Raw genomic sequence first — 14,609 nt, 5'->3', positions numbered from 1 at the left:
TTTCGGCCCGTACGAAGCCCTGCGCCGCCTGAACAGAGTCAACTACGAAGTTGTTCCCGATGGAACTGTGGTCGTCGGCCCTCAGCGTCAACGGCCTGAAATCGTCCATGTAGTGCGGTTAAAGCCGTACTTTTCGCGTGACTGAGAAATATGTTCACGCTGTGTTTCGTACCTTTAACCCCTTACGCCACGTGTGAACTTGACTCTCCCCACCTCTCAACTAGCGCGGATTGTATAGTTCACCTCACTCCTATTTTTCTTTTTTTCCTTCTTCTCTCCCTGTGCATAACCCCTTCCACATCGAGACGATGTTTGCTTTCGCGAGGGGGGGGGGGGGGGGGGGCAATATTCTTTCATCGTACTCTGGACATAACCGTACCAAGTGCGGGTGCCTGCGAATACGCCATGAATTCGCGGCTGTCTCTTAATGCAAGCGTATTCCAGTGCGCTCGTTATACGCCAGTGTGGCTCTCGTGTAATGTTTTAGCTCATAAAGCCTATACGCCACACAAATGGCGCGGTCGATCCTTACCTACATTTGGGTCGGACGCCAACTCTTCGTAAGTGGAGTACGCTTTGCCGATGGCGTGGAGGTCCTTGAATCGTTTCGCATTCTCGTAGTTCTTCCCCGCGACGGCTACGATCTAATTACAGATCGAGCATGAGTAAAAAGCTGTTACACACGGCTACTAGTCATGACCTTGAGAAACAGTTGCTCAATGGCTATGCTGTCTTGATAGTGCGAGGCTGTGCATCTGTTTTCTAACTTTGGCAGTAGCATTTCTAATGAAGTGAAATGAAAAATAAGCCTCTTTGCTCACATTTCGGTGCTGATTACTGAAATTTCGAACCTTGCCATGTTTTCAACAACCCGGGCTCTCCTTTACCTGTATATATAAGTGAAATAAACATCAAAGCAACCCAAGCCCCTGTCTACTGCAGAGTTACTCATTGTTTGAGTGGGACGCCAGTATATAAAATTATATAATTTTACAGACGTAATTGAGAGCTTAAGAAAAATAAAGATATAAATTATCTCACTTGATATCGATGAAGATAAAAGCACTGATCTAGTACGGTTGGTGATTCACTCTCTTTAAACTGCGTAGCCCTCAACGATCAAGAAATATATTTCCGTAATGAATCTGAATGTGGAATTTGGGATCTGAGTGTTTTGGACACACTAAAATATAACAGTCAGCGCAAATTTTGGACAGCGTGAGGTTTTAATCTTCGTTTTAAACGAGAAATCACTTCATCCCACATAATTTAAGAAAATTCTGTGCAGGTTCATAGAATAAAAGAAGTGACATAAAATACCCGCAATATAACCAGCCTATTTAAAAATTTTCGGACCTTCTTGCTTACTTGAATGCAGCTCAGGAAATAATTCGGACACCGAGTGCCCTAAAGAACTTCGTTTCAAAGTTATTGTTTTTAATGCTGAGACTCCCGACAGATGCTGTTTTCCTTCGAGCTTGCGGTACATGACCGACATGAGCATTGTCTGCACTGCTAGTCAAAAGCCGTGTCGTCGGCAGCTTCGGCTTTTGACTGTAGCAGTCAGGACAACCTTCCGTCGGACGTCTTCGCCGTCTATTACTTATTTAGTTTACCATACCGCCCGTAGTTGCCTTATACTGAGTGTTATTTCGTCTAGCATGGAGATGAGACGGGCGCAGGAACGTACGTACTTTATGTTTGTCCGGCGACATGCTACGCAGGCAAACGGCGAAGTCGTGGCTGATGCGGCCGGCTCCCACGATACCCCAGCGGGTCGGACCTGCCGTGTTGCTTAGTTCACAGTGCAGACGTGAGCAGGCTTGTCTAGAGCACTTGAGCTGGAATCGGCAGAGCAAAAGATGTGCACTCTTAATTAGCATAGCTACACGAAAAATAAAAGCACAAGCGCATTGCCCGCAACAGAGAAACTGCGATAATATTTCACGTTATTTGTCCCTCAGCGCACTGCTCCAGAGCTATATGCAAGCGTGCTCGCCTCTGCTCTCTGCTCGTAAAAAGCGGAGCGCAAACTCGAGAATAAGTCACTGCTGGCTGCGGAAATTCAATGATGCTCTTTCTGTGGCAGCACCACCTAAGCAGAAAGGAATGGCAGGATACAAATAAGTGTGCTATCTGTACGCTCGTAACGGACTTGTCCGGGATCAAGGCAGTATGTTATCTGTGTGCTTGATCCTTTGTGCACAGCGAAATACATGTGTCCCACTTGCTTTTAAGTGCCGGCAAACGTGCAACAATGCACCTCTGTACCGTATTCGTTCGTGCTGACAACTACCGAACTATCAAACAAACCGTTCATCGTGTTTTTGTCTTTCGCTAATAGGCATCCGAAGTGTGTAGTTCGACGCGGCCCATTTTGGCGGGAAAAAAGGTTTGAAAAATTTCTTAGCTTTTGAGTCTTCCATCAATCAACTTCCACAAGGAATTTTCTTTTGTCCTTTAAATTTTTTTTTATGCACGGAAAGGACAGCAGTTCGAATTAAAGCACTACACGGGCCTCATTCTTAGACTGTGGCCCGACCCGAGCCCGCTACTTGTATTGTCACTCTATTGAGTCAGGGCGCATATCGCCAAGCTCGGCGTGAGGCCCCGACTCCGGCCTGTTGCCACAGTAGCTCAGGACGGAAATGGCTTACTGCCTGCGAGTAAACTACTACACAAGAACAATGTGGCCGGAAAAAGCGCTCAAAACGCAATAACGCTTGAAAAAAAAAAGTGGTTTGGTAAGTACAAAAAGAAGAGAGGATGAAGCGGGCTTGCCCGTTTTTTAAGAGTGGTCTTATCTGTGAGTAGCCCTGGCGTCACCAGAGACAAATGAAAATGGTTGTATGCACGTGTAATAAACTATTTTACTTTGCCTCTCTATTTTGAATCACTTATTTCTTACCGCTCGCGGTATCTAAATATTAAAACGCCTTCGAAACCGTAACAATGTGAAATTTTCTTTAATGAGCGACGTTTCGCCGGCTGATACTCGACCGCACTGGCCGCGTTTCAATGGAGACGAAAGCAACGAGCGCCTGTTGATTGTTTAACATGCGCTAAATGACCGGGAGGGTCCTAAACCAATATGCACTTCCCGAACGGCGTTTCTCATACCGCAGATGTGTTTCTGGGAGATGAAGGTGCGCATTCGTAGACTGTAGAAAGAAAACCAGTGCAAGGACGGAGACACAGAACAGCAACACAGGCCGACGCAGGACTATCGACTGCTTTTATTTCAGTAATGGCCACATTTATACCCTTCAGTACCGAAACCACGCTTGCGTACCCATGACAAATTTACAAGGAAAGGTAGTTGCAGCATCACAAACAACCATCAGGACCGCAGTCAGTGTGCAACACGGTTACGCTGGAGTTCAAGAATCTAATGTCTTTATCGAATAGGCTCACCGTCGTGTCACTTACACATACATCTGCTTTTTTAACGATATGGTATGCCTCTATACTATCTCGTTGACTCAGAGTTTTACCGCGTCCACAAATTGCAGTCTTCTTAAAAAGTGGAGTGCACTTGTGCTTTCTGCAATGTTTCGGTAAATTCGCCCACACAATTTGGGTGGCACATGCGACGTATTTGAACTCATGATTGCTCGTGCATTGTGAAATTTTATTCTTCCTATCATCAATGCTTCTGCACTGACTACACTGCCTACACTGTCTGTTCTGTGTTTCCGTCCTTTGCGCTGGTTTTCTGTCTACAATCCTGTACCGACTAGCCCAGGTCTCCACTCTACTGAATCATAGACTGTCTCGGAACAGACGACTTCTCGTCGCAGTCGAATGAAGTTCCCTCTCCAGCGATACTTATCAGGTTTCAAATGTTTAGTAGCGAGCGGCAACAGAAAATGAGCAGATGCGGAGTGCCTTTTGGTTGATCCGACGGTGTGTGCTCGCTGATATATCTGAAGCAACCAAAGCCAGCAGTGTTCTGCACGCACCGCAAACACACTCCGAGCGAATGCACTCGTGCGAATTAGCCGTGTATGAGGCGTTGTAACTTCCTACTAAGACCACAGCAGTGACGGCTGATTCAGAGAATTTCCTTTTTTTTTAGGAAATTTGAAAAGTAAAAGTTGGCGAAAAGGAAATTTTGACGGAGTTTGGGGAAAATTTAAGAACCGAAATTGTCTCAGATTTTCATAATCGCAGTAGTTTTTAGTCTGTTTCGCGGGAAAACGGCTCGAAATATTTTTTGCGGGTTTTACTGAGGGAATTTTTTTTAAGGCGTGGATCAACGTCGCTCCTCAGCAGTACAACCCGCTGTTAGATTTGCGCTTTGGAACCTGCGAGAGATGTATTTCGCTGCTTTTTTTTTCAGCAGCTGAGAAATACCATTCAACTTCTTTTTTGTATCACCCAACGCGACCCGACATGCGCGTCCTTAGTAACTTGGACATTGCACGGTGATTGACGCTGATTGAACTTTGTCTACTAACGGCGTGCAAGTCTCTAAAGGATAGCCTAGAGTTTGTGGGGTTGAATGGGGAGATAAATACGTTCTCCCCACTCAATCGCGGCTGACACGCTTCAAAGCCGCCCGGACCCCACCCCGTGATAGCGTACGCTACCAAGCGCTCGCCGACCACGGCGGGCCTTGCTCTGAGGGAACAAAGGAACGACACACTGGCTGACACAAACAGGCATTTATTGCTACAGAAACAATAACGCCAGCTAGCAACAAGGTACGCTAATGAATCAAGGTCGTCCGACTCACCAGCAAGGTTCCGAGCGAATGTTCGCCCGCGCTAGGGCAAGGGATATATACTTCGAAGGCCGGACGGGACGAGTACGAAAGCCTGTCTCCCCGTCGCTTCCTCGCCCCGCCGGCGAAGAGCGGAGCCGCGAGCGACACGTCCGCCCGCGCCGACGATCCCAGCCGAAGCCCCCATGCCCCCTCTCCCGCGCGCGGGCTTTGGCAGTCTCGCGCGCAGCGATGCTGGCGCCCTCTCTTGCCAGTTAATGTAACTAACAAGGGAATGCCCTCAGCCTCGAGGTGAGACTGCCGCTGCACGGAGCCTCGCGGGAAAGCAAACTCAGGTGGCTGCAAGGCAGGTCCCCACAAGTTTGAAGAAAGTCCGTCTGGTCAGGTGTGATAATGACCACGTTTTGAAAAAGACATGGCGCTGCAAGTACACGCACACAAAGACGAGGATACGAAGGACAGACGCAACATACGCTATTGATGATGATGAACAAGATAAAGGTCACTGACAATCTTGTTGAAATCTCTATAGACCAACGAATGTCACGTTTCATCTCTAAGAATAACTCCAAGAAAACATTTTACGACCGCTGTACATTCAATTCCTAGAGTTTCAAGTCAGCAGACAAAAAGGGAATACTATAAAGGATTGTTTGCAAATTCTCTCGCCTGAGAAACTATAAGAGGCACCTAAAGATAAGTAAACAAGCCTTGAAAAATTAGAGCCGATCAGTTGGATGGATGCTGAAGAAAGGAATGGAATTTTTATTTCGCTTACCGACCTACTACAGTTCTGATTTTATTTTGAATCCGATCACTTCTTTTATTAATTTTCTCTGCGTCAGTGTTAGTGACTTTTCTATGAGCTGAGCATTTATTAGTCCGGCAACTCACTTCTCTCGGGAGAGAGTGGGTGAAGAGAGAGAGAAATAGGGGGGAGGGGGAGAGGAAGACGGTTGGCAGGGGTCGTCACCTACCAGAAGCGACGACGTCGGCCGCTCGGTTTTCGTTCCAACGAGGCTTCTATGCCATCTCATAACTTTCTCTCAGCTCACACCATGGCTATGTTTAATCCTTTTCGCTGCTAGAGTGCCCGAAGTGTCATCATCATCATCATCATAATCATCATCAGCCTGACTACACCAACTGCAGGGCAAAGGCCTCTCCCTTGTCTCTCCAATTAACGCTGTCCTTTGCCAGCTGCGCCAACCCTATGCCTGCAAAGTTCCTAATCTCATCCGCCGACATAATCTTCTGCCGCCCCCTGCTACGCTTGCCTTCTCTTGGAATCCACTCCGTTACCCTCAAGGACCAGCGGTTATCTTGCCTTCGCAGTACATGACCTACCCAAGCCCATTTCTTCCTCTTGATTTCGACTAGGATGTCATTAACACGCGTTTGTTCCCTCACCCACTCTGCCCACTTCCGGTCTCTTAACGTTACATCTAACATTTTCCTTTCCATGGCTCGCTGTGCTGTCCTTAATTTAAGCTGAACCCTTTTCGTTAGCCTCCGTGTTTCTGCCCCGTAGGTGAGTACCGGTAAGATACAACTGTTGTACAGTTTTCTCTTGAGGGATATTGGTAACCTGCAATTCATGATCTGAGAGAACCTGCCACATGCGCTCCACCCCATTCTTTTCCTTCTAGTTATTTCCCTCTCATAATCCGGATCAGTGGTAAAGAGGGCAGCCCGAAGTGTACTGTATCCTGATATAGTGAATCAAATGCCGGACATAGGTCTTCTATGTACAGGCCGAAGACCGGCCCGGACCAGCAACTTTAAGCATGGTCCTGGCCCAGGCCCGGCGAAGGCCCGGCCGGGCTTTCGGTCCACGTACCACATTCGAGGCCTTGTTACGAAGTACAAATGTTAACCACAGGCAGAGCCCGGTCATGTTGCACGACAGTTGGTGCGGGCGGTTGTGCAACCGCGCCTCGTTTACCAAGCCCAATTCCAGCATTTGACGAGGGCTCAATGGGATCGTCTAGAAGCTGTTAACCGAGATGCAATGAGGCTCATCACTTGCCTTCTTCGCATTACCCCGATCGTGGCGCTCCAAGAACATGCGCAACTGAATACACTAGATGAGCGCGTGCAGCAACGACGCGATGCTCGCCGCCTAAAGTCAAGCCTTATACACATAACGTGTGCACTCAGGGCATATGCTGCATCGCACTCCATTCTGCAGCCGCCCCCGCCAGTTCTTCCTCCCTGGCGTTTTGTGCAGCTAAGCGATAACAAGCCAACTGATCTATACGTAGGCCATCATCTACCCGCGCGGCATCGTCCTTTCGCGACCGAATTACTGAGCAAGACGCCAATCTGCCGCATGGCTCCATCGTTATGTACGTTGACGCAAGCATCCAAGCCTGCGAAAAAACAACGGCAGTTTACTGTCCTTGCAAGCCTGCTCTGAACAAAACTTCAAGGTTTCGCCTTTCAGAACCTCCTTCCTCCTTCTGTGCGGAGATGCTTGCGGTTCAAGAGGCACTTTGCTCTGTGGCCGCCGTTCCCATGCTACCCACGGCCCGCATTGTCATTCGCACCGACGCCCTTCACGTCATACGCCTACTGCGACGAGTCAGTCGCACCCCAGAAATCTGCCAAGACGTCCATGGTCTAGCGGCACGCATCCCGCAGCAAATACGTATTGAGTGGGTCCCGCGTAACCTCCTGAGCGCACAAAGCCGCGCAGATTCTGCGACCCGCCTTTCGACACCAACCTCGTCTTTGCCTCGAGTCCTCACTCTGGATGACACCACCCTCCTTTTAACAAGAAAGGAACACCTCCGGCGCCGCACACGTGCTCTAATCCCTCCGTGTGCGGTAACCCTCCCCCGTGGTCTTACCCGCTCAGAGGAGGTTGCGCTTCGGAGGATACGGGTCGGGGTTGCCCTAATTCCAGCTGTGATACGCACGTGGCTGCATTTCAAAGATTTATAATCCCGCCCCGGGTGTCCAGTCTGCAAGAACAGAGACTGTGAGGCGGATATCCACCACCTGTTGTGGGACTGCCCGGCGCTGAAGCCGACGAGAATTCGGCACCTGGCGGCAGTGGGACTCTCAACGGACAATTCGGATTCATATATTGCCTGAACACAGGGTCCATATCATCGTTCACTTCTTGATTTCATCAAATCAGCGCACCTTTTTTCATTTATTTAAGCATCTTACTCATCTTTCATTTCATAGCCTTTATGCCCCGAGGCAATAAATATCGTTTAAAAAAATGTTAACCACTTTTTAATGCGTTGGCGTTAGGCTTCAAGTCAGGAGCAATATACGCCATTCGATGTGCAAAATTCGCTGTGATCTATAAAGATCACGTGATCTTGTGGCGTCATAACCTGTTCTGGTTGGTCACTCCTATTGGTCGGGAAAGGTCATGTGACCTTATGACAGCATCGCAACCTGCTCACTCTGGCAAAATGGCCTCCTGATTCCGAGCAATCTGCCCCACATGGCAGGTGGCAATTAATGATTGGTCGCGAAAGGTCCGTAACCTTGTGGCATCATTATAACCTGCCCATCGAGTTGGGAGCGATCATATTCTGTACTAGTATGCATACGTAGACACCGTCACAGTATAGCAGATACCTGTTATGCGGGTAACAGTCGGAACATGGCAGTTCATAGACCGACAGCCGCCACGAAACTCATGTAAGCGCGCAAATAAGTTACAACAGAAGCTGCGAGCCTGCGACAAATATAAAATTTAATGGTACCGCATTTCAATCGTGACTTACGCATCCCCATAATTTTTCCAACAATACCAGTAGTCGAAACAGCTTGAAATTGATGTAATTCAACTAGAGATATTATGAGTGCAATTTTATCATTTCTGTGCATCTGAGACAAAATTTTATTTCGCACAATGGGTAATGCAACGTTGGCATTATGCTCCCGCCGCCTCACAGCATTATAAGCTTAGATAAAAGCAGTCTTTCTTGAGTGTGGGAACCCTCCGTTCCTTATCACATACTTAAGAATTATCCATGTTGTCACATCGGCTCGGTACAGGCCTGTTTTCAAAGCCAAAAACCTTCTTGCCTTCCTTGACCATTTATATGAGCAGGACTTAGATGCAATGAGCCAAAGCGAAAAGAACGAAAATTAATGCTTACCGCTCTGCATGAAAGGACACTTGCCATCATCAAGCGAATGATCCGCTCTGGCATTTCTAAACTTGTGCGCGCCTCGACCGTGACTTTTCCTCCCCGAACAGTAAATGACAGCCTCCAAAGGAATGCTGGCTTGGGGCTCCACGTAGCTGCATAGTGCGCAAAGCAACCATAACAGCTGCTTTTTCTGCTGCATCTGACATCGCGTCGTTTTGTTTAAATAGCATGCATCAGCCACGGGAGACGGGAATAACAAGAAAGAAGAGTCGCACGCAAGAGAGGGAAATTGTCGCAGCGCTGCACCTGCCTCGTTGGCTTATATAAAAAAAAATCCGTCAAAATGACGGGAAATACCTTGGCAGCTCTATTTCCAAGCATTTGACCGTTAAAATGACGGCACCAAGTCATTTTAAAATGACGGTGTTTTTTCATCATTTTGATGTTTTTCTTGTCAATCTGAAATACAACCGAACCGTCAATTTGATGACATTTGACCATCAAAGTGACAGCAGAACATCATTTCTAAATGACAGTTTTTCCATCATTTTGATGTTTTTCTTGTCAATGTGAAATAAAGTCAAACTGTCAATTTGATAGCATTTGACCGTAGCAGTTACAGCAAGATGTCATTTCTTAATGACAATGTTTTTTCCTGACTTCGATGTCTTTTTTATCGATTTGAAAATACAGCCAAACTGTAATTATACCACTGATTGTCTGCGATGGCAAGCTGTCAATTTTAAAACTGTTTTTATGACTTCAAGACTTTTTGCAAATTTGAAATTATCTATAACTGTCAGTACAGCATTTGGCCATCAAGGTAATAGCAGGCTGTAATTTTGAAATGACTATGCTTTTAACAATTCCAAAATTTGGCTTGTCAACATGAAATGCAACTGTGTTGTCAGTATGATGGCCCAACACGACAAGTCTCAACATAATTCTGTGTCAATATATAGTGTGGTGAACCTGACCACATGACAGTCACTTGCAGTGGGCAGTACCTCATAAACCATGCAACAAAAACAAATTTACATTTCTACTTGCACATTTATTCATAAATTAAAGTGCCTCCAGCAGGCTCAGCAACTTTGGTGCGATTCCGCAGGCCCTGTCTGCCTTTGCCACGCCCTTTCGTTGGGTTGCTCTGCCCAAGGTACCTGGAAACAAAACGAGGATAGAATAAAACCATGCTCCATAAACTGTGCCAATCACATACTCTGCCTACACGCGTGAAATGCCATGAATGTGTGAACTGCACTACCTTCTGCAACACACAGTATTACGAAATGAAAAGACGAGATTAAAATCAGGTAGCAACAAATGTGAGCACACTAGTAGTGCGCTTAAACAGCTACATATACATGCACTAACAATTGATGATGTACCTAAATGTAACCATTATTATAACCCGTAAAAAACAGCCCACAATTGCACATACACACCATGTAGTATTTCTAGTAACAATAGGTGCTCATCATGTACAGGAACCATGCACAGAGTCTAGAAACCATAACTATGCAAGAGCATTTTGCTGCACTTCAGTGTTTTCTGCTGTCAGCCGCAAACATAGGTCAGTATTGATGTAACACCCTGATGTCCAGGTATAGGCTGCAATTGCACATGTGGCAACCATGAATACATTTACAAACCTCATTATCATGCCTCATCATCTTACCATTTGCACTATGCTCATTCTAATTTCTGTGCCCTTGGCCACAAATAAGCGGAATTTCACACCTGAAATCTTCTGAGCAATCAACAAGCCTGTCACGATGATGAATGTCTTAATTTTTTTCTTTTACACTGCAACTGTTCACACAAAGGGTGGCCAACTTCTCAGGTGCCAACATAGCAGATTTACGATGGCTCTTTCACCTGTCCATTTCAAGTACTGAGCAATTCTGGACAAATATGGGATCACAGCATAATTTTTTTTGAAAGGGGCTAATAACCCTGCCAGACCCTAAAAGATCACCAGGTGAAAGGGGAAAGTGCCATGTAATGGTTGTGACAGTACCTGTGAAGCTGTCCTGCCTATGTGTCACGTCTCCCGTTTCAATGCAAAATGAAAAACTGACATTCATCATTGCAAAAGGTTTGTTGAGTGCCCAGAAGGTGAGGTAGAGAGCCCTACTTTCTCGGGGCTGATTGTACACAGGCTAGAGCGAGCACTGCATCAATGGTAACAAGGGAACCTGAGGCCTGTAAAAGTGCAGACAGGCATCCGGCAACTTAGTGCCACATGTGTGGACGCAACCCATAGTCAGACACACTGTAATGTTGCACTAGGACATTAGACAGTGGACACGATACATAGTAGAGCGACTTAAAATAACTGCATTTACACTTAATCCTCGCTCCTATTTTTCCTGACGTCGGTACTTATAAAAGTGCTGCACACATTACATTTAGCAATAATTGACAGTCGCCCATCCTATCTGGTTCTTCGTCTTAGCCCCTTTCTTGCAGTAGCCAACCAAAAAAATAAGCAAAACACTGAAAAGTGTTATCTAGATGCACTCACAGGACACGTGACCAAGTTTAGGCAATGCAAACTGCCAGGCTGGTGCATTCATCACGACAATGATCAAATCCGCAGTTCTGCAAGTGTCAGAATACCAGAACTGGGTGCAATTTAAAATCAAACGTCCGACCTTCATCTCACAATTGCCAGAGCTAGCCAATGTGCAAGGCTTGTTAGCATGTACTGCTGGCAAGCAGCACTATATCAATAATCTTACCATTCTACTTTCTAAAGACGCCTGTGACTGGCAAATCACCATACAGGTGTGCCAAAAAAGCAACACGGTGCTGTGCCAGAGAACGAAGAAATGCACGAGAGGAATGTATGTGACGACATCAGAATTTCAGAGGAACAGGGCAGAACTGATCATTTGCAGGCACTGGCTAAGGAGGGCGAGTGCCTTTCCTCAGGAAAAAGAAGCCTGCTGCTCACACTATTGCCTCGGATTCCGATTGCTTATCAAACGTATCACCCACATTCACTCATTTACCTCTGCAAAAACTCCATGGTGAGGGGGCAGTCGGGAGGGTACGCAACGTTGAACACAAAGAAGGCACCAAGGAGGAGGCCCATGGCCTTCTCAAGACTTCTGGTAGAATCCACTGCAACGATGATCTTCTTTATGTCCCCCATGCTTGATCCTGCAAGGAAAAAAAATTAGTCCCACGCAAACGCTACCCACTAAAGGGGTGATCTAATAATTCGAGTAACTCTATGGCCTTCGATGCGTACACTGAGAGAAGCCGAATTCAAATGTACTCGTAAAAAGCCATACTGGGTCTTGTTGCTAGGCCTTATGGTACCCTGGCAGTAGACAGACACATGCAACATGCCCTCCCTTATCAGTGCTTTTCACGCCACTAATTATATCTGTTGAAGATGCTTGCTTCATGTAAACATAATACATAGAACTTGTTTATGGAAAAAGCTTTACAAATATTGCACGACAAAAAAGAATTAACTTTGTCGACAGAATACTTCGTTTTTTTTTTAAATAATGGGGAATAGTGATGAGGTAACGAAACTTGGGTAAGCACCAAGGCAACTTTTCAAAGGCCCTCCATTTTGTACTAGCCTGCCATGACATTGATGAGAAAAGCCAAGCTCAGCTTCGTTCATGCTTTCTAGCAAAACGTCATGCTTTTGGCAAGTCAAAAGGCCGCACATTAGTCTCGATGAACTCTGGCATATCACCTTATAGTGCGGAGATTGCCCCACCCTCCCCACTTATCAACAGTACTGCTACTGAGTTCCAAATTTTTTGTACACTCTTATAAGAATGGAAAACTACTGGCCAAACTTGCAGATTGTTATCATGTTTAATTATTAAACAAACTGCACATACATAAGATGAAGCAGCAACTAAGCCTTTCATCCAGGGCTAGCCTCATTCCTAAGTTTTGAATATGTTCTACTAAGTAGAGTGAAGTTACACAAAATCAGGTTACATCGTAGAATAATAAAATACACTGTACAAGCCATGTTTTGAGCCAAAGTTCTATAAATGACAAATACATACCAATCACAGCAAGGTGAGGTGTTGTTGGCAGTCCTTCCAGCCCCCCTTCAGCTGCATGCTGGGAATTCACAAGCCACATGTTATTAGACTCCAGAGAAAACATCAGTGATCAGATACATGTATCTCAATAATAAATCATAACCATACTTCTAACGATCCTGCTGTCATCAAGGCACTTTCTACACCTCGGGTAAAGTATCATTTCAGCAGAAATGGATGAAAATGCGGTATAAAATTACAAGACTACAAATTTACTTGATTCAATAATTCCCAGCTAATGGATACGCCAGTCGAAAGAAATTTTTGGCCCTTGTTTGAGGCTTATAGGCAATAAGCTATAAAAATGAACAGAATTTATTTGGAAATAACTATTGCTGAAATAATTAGGCCCATATCTTAATGCTATACAAGAATGAAACTGCACACTATCAGTACACGAACTGAACACTAAGCTGCCCCATCGCCACCGGACACCGACGTATGGGGCTCGGTGTGCCAGGAAGCGAGGAACAACAAAAAAGAGAGAGCGTAAGAAATAAAGCAGAAAAAAGCTGATCAGTGCACGAAAAGTAGTCTGATTTTTATTGACGAATACTTTTACGAACCTACGACAGTAGTGCCGACACCATGTATTCAAGGGAGCTGCAGATGGCCAGCATGGTAGTCATAGCACATGTCTTGGCCTGAATTACAACTGAAAATGTAAAAAATTGTTTTTACAACTATTTTTACTGCCCATTAAGCCCATTCATAAGGTGTTCTGCATTTAAACAGAGGCGCATGGCGCGCTAGAGCTCGACCAACTCGATTTCGATCCTTTGCCCGCGTAGCAGTAATCGTACCCGAAAGTCAGGCTCGATCGCGATTGTATGTGCCCGCATGATAGAGATAATATAAACGACTTTCTTCGACTTTCTTCAATTAACGTGCGCCAATGCTCTTCGTACGCTTCAGTGTTCCTCACAGGAAGTTTTTTTGTTTTTTTACACGTGGGCGCACGCAGCCCCTGAAGATCGCTGCACGTGGCTGAACCATGAGGCCGCGATTCACGCACGAAGGACCACGCGCGAAAAATCGCGGTTGTGTGGTTTCCGCTTTACGTAGAAACACGTCTCTGAACGGCAATCTCGGGCCCACGGCCATCGGTGCGTGTATACATTACGCGTGAGAACTAGCGTGCTCCTCGTAGCTATGTGCCTCACAGAACGCGTACTACACGAACGAAGCATATAAGCAGAACACTTACCTCTACCCGCTGCAGTTGATTTTCGGCTGCAGCCCATACGTTCCTTGATTGCGTCTTCGCGGCCTTCCAACGCGTCGCACACAAAAAGGCAAAATGGCGCAAAAAGCAGAACGCACACCCGGGCAGAAGCAGCGCGCACAAAGAAAAGCGAGAGGGAACCAGCGCACACGACAACCGGACTCCTCCCTTGACAGCGGGGGCCGGAAGCGCGCGTTGAACGACGTCTCACATGACGTACCCCTACGCGCCAGCCAATAGAGTTTCTCGTTTTTGTGTTGCGCTCTCCGTCTCTTTCTCCTCGCTCGCTCGTTCACGGCGAAGTCTCCGTCTTTCCGGGATACATGGAGTGTTTTCTGGGCGATTTTCGAAAAAAACGCCCGCCGCCGCCCTTCTGGCCCCGCCAGATATTGACGCGCGGCGTCCGGCTTGACCGGAAGCGGCAGCCGAAGCAAGCCAATAGCAGCGCA

At 46.4% G+C, this 14,609-nt stretch overlaps 1 protein-coding gene across 1 annotated transcript in view; it reads right to left on the bottom strand.

Annotated features, from left to right (window-relative positions):
• LOC144136285 (trans-1,2-dihydrobenzene-1,2-diol dehydrogenase-like) overlaps positions 1–14,323 on the bottom strand; it is a 35,088-nt gene extending 20,765 nt beyond the window's left edge. Inside the window, exons 1-6 of the mRNA XM_077668506.1 lie at positions 14,143–14,323; positions 12,897–12,954; positions 11,868–12,018; positions 8,854–10,010; positions 1,695–1,841; positions 533–644 (exon numbers count right to left, since the gene is read on the bottom strand). Coding sequence (XP_077524632.1) covers positions 533–644; positions 1,695–1,841; positions 8,854–8,907 — 313 coding nt within the window. The 5' untranslated portion in view covers positions 8,908–10,010; positions 11,868–12,018; positions 12,897–12,954; positions 14,143–14,323. The remainder of the gene's footprint in view (positions 1–532; positions 645–1,694; positions 1,842–8,853; positions 10,011–11,867; positions 12,019–12,896; positions 12,955–14,142) is intronic.
• Positions 14,324–14,609: the final 286 nt, after the last annotated feature.

This window comes from Amblyomma americanum, chromosome 6 (assembly GCF_052857255.1).
Source record: "Amblyomma americanum isolate KBUSLIRL-KWMA chromosome 6, ASM5285725v1, whole genome shotgun sequence".
Classification (NCBI taxonomy): domain Eukaryota; kingdom Metazoa; phylum Arthropoda; class Arachnida; order Ixodida; family Ixodidae; genus Amblyomma; species Amblyomma americanum.
This window is presented reverse-complemented; position numbering and strand designations above follow the sequence as displayed.